Genomic DNA, 7,871 nt, shown 5'->3' with positions numbered 1-7,871 from the left:
CTCCATCACCGCGCCAGTGCGCATGCGCACACCCCGCCCTCCCGCTCATGCGCACACCCCGGCAGCGCACGCGTCCGCACTCCTGCGCATACGCGCACCCCGCCCTCTCTCCCGTCCGCGCATGCGCACACCCCGCCCGCGCATGCGCACACCCCGCCCGCGCATGCGCAGCGGGGCCATCCGCGGAGCGCGGCGGCGGCGGTACGGTCGCCCGGGCGTGAGGCGGGAGAGAGAAGGGATCGGCCATGTCGGGGTCGGCGGGATCCGGCGGGACGGGCGGCTCGGCGCGTAAGCGGCTGATGAAGGAGGAGGACATGACGAAGGTGGAGTTCGAGACGAGCGAGGAGGTGGACGTGACGCCCACCTTCGACACCATGGGGCTGCGGGAGGACCTGCTGCGCGGCATCTACGCCTACGGTGCGCGGCGGGGCGCTGGCAGGGGGCGAGGGGAGGGAGAACAAGGAGGAGGAGGGGGAGGGGGCGAGGGCGAGGTGGTCGGTGGTGGCGCCCGGATGCGAGGCCGTGCGCCTGCGCAGCGAACGTTCCGCTCGCTCGGCGCCGGGGCCGCCCCGCCGCCCGCTGACGGTCCCGGTCGCCCCGCAGGTTTTGAGAAGCCCTCGGCCATCCAGCAGAGAGCCATCAAGCAGATCATCAAGGGCAGAGACGTGATCGCGCAGTAAGTGGGGCCGCCGGCGGGGGGTGTCCGGCATACGCGGTCCCTGGAGCTGGGACCGAGATCTGCCACCCGCTGGCCTCGGGTGCTGCTTGGTGGGATAAGGGATGCGGGGTGAAACTGGCGAGTTCGCACATAACTGTGGTCCTAACGGTCGTTAATGTCAGAGGTTTTGGGTTTAGGTGTGTCGCTGTAACAAAGATTCATCCTGGATATTGTGTGTTCCCAGTGAATTGGACTCTCAGACTCTTGGGAATGTTTTACAGCAAAGCCAGAGAAGTATAGAGACAACTGCAGTCTCAATCAAGGGGAAAAGTAAGCAGAAGAAAATCTGTTACGTCTCTAGAGATAAAGAAAAATATGCATCCCACTGAAAAAGAATCCTTTCTGGGCCACTAGTAGGAATTAGGAAAGAAGGGGAAAAAGTAGGAAAGTAAGTAAGTGATAAGTAAAAAAGAAAGGGAAAAAGTAAGCGGAAGAAAATCTGTTATGTCTCTAAAGAAAGTATGCATCCCACTGAAAAAAATCCGTTCTGGGCCACTAGTAGGAATTGCCAGCCTTCCAAATTGTGTTGGCTTATCTACCATTCACTTTAAAAGAAAAGAAATAACGTACAACAGATTGCAGGATGTTAAAATGGTGGTCTGGTAAGGAGCAAAGGTGCCAGAGCTGGGGACCCTGCAACAGAGCGCTCCGTCAGTGCTACTGCAGTTCTCCAAGCTGCTTGTACACAGATCACGCTGTGATCTTACCAAAACTCTGTGAGATACACTGTTGGCAATACTGACTTCTTTGCAGTGCAGGAGTGGCAAAGCAGAGTCTTGGAATATTTTGAAATTATTGCCCTTATGGTTTGTCTAGGCATCCAGAGTATTCACCAAACATCTGTTTTTCAGGTCACAGTCAGGAACGGGGAAGACAGCAACGTTTTCAATCTCTGTTCTGCAGTGCCTGGATATACAGGTAATTTCATAGCACGTGCCAAAAATGTTTTTTAACTTTGTTGTGAACTTCAGACAAACATCTGACTGAAAATTTCACCAGACTCTACTCTATAAGAATTTAACTGTTAAACCCATCTTGGCAAAATAAGTCCAGATAGTATCTTATAATTATAACGTCAGTTTTAACAGCTAATCTCTTTCACATACTTATTAGAGGGCTAAATTCATCTCTCAGCAGGCACAATTGTCCTCAAACAGTCCTAACAGCATCAGCAGCTTGTCTGAACAGTTGGTGCACACTGCACAGGATCAAACCGAGATTTTTGACTGGCAAATGTTTGCTTTTGTTCTAGTCAAGGGTATCATGTCTGTTCAGTTGGTTTTTAAATATAGCTTGAACGTGTAATAAAGTGGTAATTTTCTGTGGGCCAGTAGCCTCTTAAATAAAGCTTGGATTGTTACTCACCTGTCACTGCCTGAGAATATAAAAATAAATGTTCCATATTCTAAATGAAAAGGTCAGCTTTATGCTTCATTTCTGTAAAGTGCTCTTAATATTTTTTCAAACATGATACTTTAAAATATTATCTTGGAATCCTTGTGCAATGCAAGTTTTTTTATCTGATCTGAACATACAAAATTGAAGTGACCTAAATTTGTTTCAGTTCTTTTTCAAGGAAAGTGCACACTTATAATTGTTTTCAGAAATTAGGTTGGAATGAAAAATGAGCTATCAAAGAACTGCCTCAGTGCTGTCTTGTCAAACTTGAGGCTTTCACTGTGCAAATATTCTGTGTGAGAGCAGCTTTCTAGGTGTCCTGACCCTTGCAAGCACTGGGTTTTAGCACAGAAGTCTGTGATTAATCCTTCAGATGTTTCATTTCAGAGTACTGTGAGCTCTGTAATTTCTGTTATGCTTGGGTGATACCTACTCTGTGATTAACTGCCATGTGGTCACCTGTTTTGAACAGGTTCGTGAGACCCAGGCTTTGATCTTGGCACCAACTCGGGAGCTGGCTGTGCAGATTCAGAAGGTAGGAGCATTTCAGTCACCATCTGTAAAGCACTTGCAAGGCCTGGGGCTGATTCTCAGGTGTTCCCCAGCAGAGCTCAAAGCACAACTTCTGCTTTTTCCTGCTCTTCTGAAAGGAATAAGAATTCTATAAAAGGCTGTTTTGCTGATCTGCATTATATCTGTTCTTGCTTACATGACCATGTTTGGCCTGCGATCTAAGGTTTTACATATTCCTAACTGAGTTTTTAAGGATAGCACTTTTAAAGCAGTTGTGATCCCTAGGGAACGGAGTTCCTAGTATTTGAAAGCCTGCTGTTGAGGAGGTTTGGGTAACAGACATTAAAAAAAAAAAATCCCTCTAACTGCTTGTCCTTGCATCTCTTTAAAAAAAAAAAATGCTGTATGGCTGTGCAGACCTGCATCTCATCACAAATACCAACTTCATGAGAGCCCAGTTAATGAAGCCATTTCTTTGTATCAACGCAGGGTCTTCTTGCTCTGGGAGACTACATGAATGTCCAGTGCCATGCCTGCATTGGAGGGACCAACGTGGGAGAAGATATCCGAAAACTGGATTACGGGCAGCACGTTGTTGCTGGCACCCCAGGCCGTGTGTTCGGTAAGGAGGTGCAGGAGGCCACATCACCTCCAGGTTCAGACCCGAGCTGAGCCATGGGAACCTCCTGCAACTTTTGTGTGCTTAGATGTGGAATAGCATGAAAATTGCGTTTATCATTAAACCATGAATGTAACATTAATGTGAAGTATAACAGGGTCACAACTTGCTATAGGAGTAGCTGGAAGAGACTAGAGAGAAATCAACAGGGATAGTATTTGGATTTTCTCTATTCATATTTTGCTTTTTGTTGTTGAAGTGTTTCTCTATATGGAGACATTGGAAAGAAGAGTATTTTTTAAGCAGAAAGTATTAGAATCCTGGAAAATGCTTCAGAATCTCGGAGGAGATGGATGCTGGGGCCTATCTGAATGTCAAAGTTAGCTCCACGTTTTCTGTGTACTGGCCATCACTCTCTCTTTGTTAAATCAGGTGTACTTGCAGCCGCTGCTTTCTGGTTTCATTGCATGAAGATTTTTATATTTACGGTTCATGGCAGCTACCACAATGATAGTGTTAGCCTTCACGCTCACATCTTCAGCATCTCTGAGAAACAGGCAGCGCTTTCTTACACAAGTACCTGTCATTGGGAGAACATAGAGCTCCACAAGCGGGGGGAAAAAAAAAAAAAAAATTAGCAGCTGCCAAACTGGGCTGGCTTTGAACAGCACGCTAATAGTATATACTTCTCTATCACATTATTAAGGGATTGCACAAAGCTCTGTGCTCTTTCAAACAGGATGTGGATTTGCCCAGTCTGTTGACAAAAAGCTCATGTAGCATTTTGCATTTCTCGCATCCAGCTGCAGGTGCTGTGGAAGACTGGGTCACCTGTCCTGTGCAGTTAGCAAATAGCATCCCACGGCTTGCATTGTCAGAGTTTCCCTGCAGTCAGTGCTTCCTTAGCCAGGCTGCAGAGACGTCCCTCTAGGTTGCAGGGTGCAGTGGGAACGCTATGGCCCTTGGATGTGCTTTCCATTAGCAAACACCAGTCTCTGTTGGCAACAGGGGAAGTGCCTGTCTCTCCTCCAGTGAATTGCCCTGGCAGTGGCTGGGAACAGTGTAGGCTTGCTTGCTTTCAGAGCCTTTTCATCTTACAAAGTGAAATCTTACAGATATGATTCGTCGTCGAAGTTTAAGGACTCGTGCCATCAAAATGCTGGTTTTGGATGAAGCAGATGAAATGCTCAATAAAGGTAAAGTATTTGTCTCCCTTTTCCTTCCTTTCTTCTTACCTCTTTGAGATTCCAGGGTGTCCCAGCTGGCAGTCCCGCTTCTAAAAACAATTGGTTTTGTCAAAGTTAGATGATTATAGTTAATTATAGGCTGCAACATGTTAAACTACTGAATATGTCTTGTCTGATTTAGTTGTAGTGTCTTTTTCAATAGTTCCAAATTCTTGAGCACTGCCTTTCATACTTCACTGTGTACCACGGCCACATTGTCGTGGGTTTGGGAAAATTAGGAAGAGATGAGCAATATGTGATGCTCACTTTGAGTTACTGATTCATCATCAATGTTCGTCTCGTACCATAGGCCCAATACTGAATTCCAGATCAAACTGTGAAAGAGCAGGATATTTGGGAGAAAGATGTGATGACTGTTCTGTGCTCCTTGATTTGCTTTTCAGGTTTTAAGGAACAGATCTATGATGTGTACAGATACTTGCCTCCAGCTACACAGGTGGTTCTGATCAGTGCCACTTTGCCTCATGAGATTCTGGAGATGACCAACAAATTCATGACAGACCCCATTCGCATATTGGTGAAACGGTGAGTGAGTTTCCTTGAAAAGAACAGGAGCTCTTTGAGTTGGTCCAACCTTGGGTGGTTCACAGTATTGATTTAAATGGGCAGAGTCTCCCTCACATTCTTTCTCACCATTGCAGTTTGTCTGGGTGTTGTGGACATCCTCATGTCCTGTTTTCCAGCAAAGGCTGACTTGTCTCTCTGACTTTATCCTTGTCCAGTTCTGTGTGCTGCTGCTCAGCTTGGCTGCCCCCTGCCCCCACATCCTCCCCACAGTATAGCAGTCTTTTCTCCTGGAAATCCATCTTTCACACCTACCTAGTTCCTGCAGGGCTCTTACAGGGGATTTTTGTGGCCTCCGCCATTAATTTGCTGTTACATAGCAAGCCAAAAAAGCCTTTAGGTGACCGACGCTGAATGCTTTTGGAAGAGTAGCTTATGCCTGGTGGGGTCACAGGTCCTCATGCACTGGAACTCAGGCAGGAGTCAGGAGGAGTAGGCAGCTTGGCAGGAGAAGCCTCTCTCTTGTCTGATTCCTTACACTGCCCCATCTACCTTTCTCTTAGTCTCTCTTGTCAAGAAGCTTGAACGTGAAAACGATGAGAACAGAAATGGTTCCCTTTGAAGCTGTCTGTCTAGAGCAGAGAGGGTGCCCCAGGAGTTCTAGTCTGTCTTGCATGGGTTGCATTGGAGGCCCTTCTTAGAGCAGACTTCTCCAGGGACTTTCTAGAACAACTTGGACTTGCGTATAGACCCAGCAAACCACAGGGCAGAGGCATGGTCTCCGCTGAAACACACCAGCCCTTCTACCTGCGTTGTGTGCATTCACTTACTTGTAGTGTGGTATAGCTGTTCTTCTTCCCTGCAGTGATGAGTTGACCCTTGAAGGCATCAAGCAGTTTTTCGTGGCTGTGGAGAGGGAAGAATGGAAGTTTGACACCTTGTGCGATCTCTACGACACGCTCACAATCACCCAGGCTGTCATCTTCTGTAACACCAAGAGAAAGGTACAACAGCCACCGGACGGGTGTGTTACTTTCAGAGGAGACTGGCAGGAGAAACCCAATTAAGAGGTCTGGTTGTTTTCCTGTTTGGGAATAATTAATTCAGAAGAGAGGTTAAACATTTGTCTTGGGGAAGTGCCTAGCTTAAACAACTTGCTTGAAGGCAGACTTGATACAGTTGTGTTTTTAAAGAACTGATGAGGTAAGAACATGCTTACTCTTCTAATTGTTTTAATCCCTGAAACAAAACCACACTTCCTGAATAAATGCCCCAAGTTCCTTTCCTTTCAGGGCTTGTGGAGCACTGTTATCACATAGCCAGTGCTTTGTAAGGATTATTTTACTTCCTTTAGCTCCAGAATGCCTGTTATAGTGTCTCCCAGTCCTTACCAGCATGTGTCTCTGAAAACATTCTCCAAGCACAACTAGCACACTGGGCTACCGTGAGCAAAGAGCTAACCCAGGCTGCTTGGCTGTATGCACAGGTAGACTGGCTCACAGAGAAGATGAGAGAAGCCAACTTCACAGTTTCATCCATGCACGGGGACATGCCACAGAAGGAGAGAGAGTCCATTATGAAAGAGTTCCGATCTGGCGCAAGGTAAATGCCCGAAACAGTGTTGCTTGCAGCATTGCTGCCTTGGGGCAGGATTTCTTCTGGTGTCTGATGGAAACAGGCCTCAGAAACCCATAAAACCTATCCTCTCCAAAGGCCTTGTTCAGCTCAAATTAGGAAGGGCTCTGATTCCCATCTGGTGGTGTCACAGGGTTGGGAGATTGCCACTTTCCAAGGAGGGGGATGCTCATAGGCATAGCGTTAGCCTGTTTTATTTTGCTGAAGAGACTGGGAGTTGCTGCATTTAAAATAAGTCAAGGAATAGAAGTATTTGGACTCTGTCCTCTGTTTTTTTAAATTCTTAGGAGCTTCATATTCTTTCTGAAAGACTAAAGGTACTGTCTGTCTTCCCTGAAGTCTGGTGATGCTGCATGGGACGGCTTTCCATGCAGCAAAAATGTGGATGCTGCTGGTGTGCTGCAGGCAGGAAGGAGTGCAAATAGCAGGGGCCACCCTGTGCTGCAGACTAGGACTTAGCTCTCACACCCACTTCAATGGGATGGAACAGCTCTAACTGTCCCTGTCTCTTTGCAGCCGAGTCCTTATTTCAACAGATGTTTGGGCTAGAGGCCTGGATGTGCCTCAGGTGTCCCTGATCATCAACTACGACTTACCCAACAACAGAGAACTCTACATACACAGGTGAGCTTGGCCTTCACGTAGGGGAGTGTGGCTGGACTCCTCTTCCCCATTCCTTCTTTCTTTCTGCCTCTGCAGGATTGGCCGGTCAGGCAGATACGGCCGAAAAGGCGTAGCCATCAACTTTGTGAAGAACGACGACATCCGCATCCTGCGAGACATCGAGCAGTACTACTCCACCCAGATAGATGAGATGCCCATGAACGGTGAGTGCGAGCGAGGCTGCTGCCCTCCTGTAGCTGAGAACTGGTGTGTTGCATCCGGAAGAGAAACGCCAGATACTGTGTTTTGCCACGTGCCTGTTCCCAAGCCCAACCCATCTTTGCTTCCCCTGGGAACAGCAGCAGGTGTGGTCTGCTGCTGGGCTGCGGCTCTCTATGTGCTCGGTGCGTACTGACATTCTCTTTTTCTCTCATTTCAGTTGCTGATCTTATCTGAAGGTCTGCGTTTACTGAGGAGTTGTACTTCTGCTATTTGGTAGCCTCTATAATCCTGTTTTGGACCCACATCCTTTTATCATGTTGCTGGTCGTATGTTCTTGAGTTGATCTGCACTTGGGAACTTGTGTAAATAACGTCTTTACTCCCGCCCATGTTTTTCAATAAAAAAAAAAGAA

At 47.2% G+C, this 7,871-nt stretch overlaps 1 protein-coding gene across 1 annotated transcript; it reads left to right on the top strand.

The window, feature by feature from the left end:
• Window positions 1-211: 211 nt before the first annotated feature.
• EIF4A3 (eukaryotic translation initiation factor 4A3) lies at window positions 212-7,871 on the top strand. Its single transcript, XM_086631843.1, has 12 exons — window positions 212-417; window positions 604-676; window positions 1,570-1,636; window positions 2,589-2,651; window positions 3,119-3,251; window positions 4,364-4,444; window positions 4,879-5,020; window positions 5,865-6,003; window positions 6,486-6,601; window positions 7,151-7,258; window positions 7,334-7,461; window positions 7,677-7,871. The coding sequence occupies exons 1-12, from the start codon at window positions 246-248 to the stop codon at window positions 7,691-7,693; spliced, it is 1,239 nt and encodes a 412-aa protein (XP_086487969.1). The 5' UTR covers window positions 212-245; the 3' UTR covers window positions 7,694-7,871.

The sequence above is a fragment of the Tauraco erythrolophus genome, chromosome 2, assembly GCF_009769465.1.
Source record: "Tauraco erythrolophus isolate bTauEry1 chromosome 2, bTauEry1.pri, whole genome shotgun sequence".
NCBI lineage: Eukaryota > Metazoa > Chordata > Aves > Musophagiformes > Musophagidae > Tauraco > Tauraco erythrolophus.
This window is presented reverse-complemented; position numbering and strand designations above follow the sequence as displayed.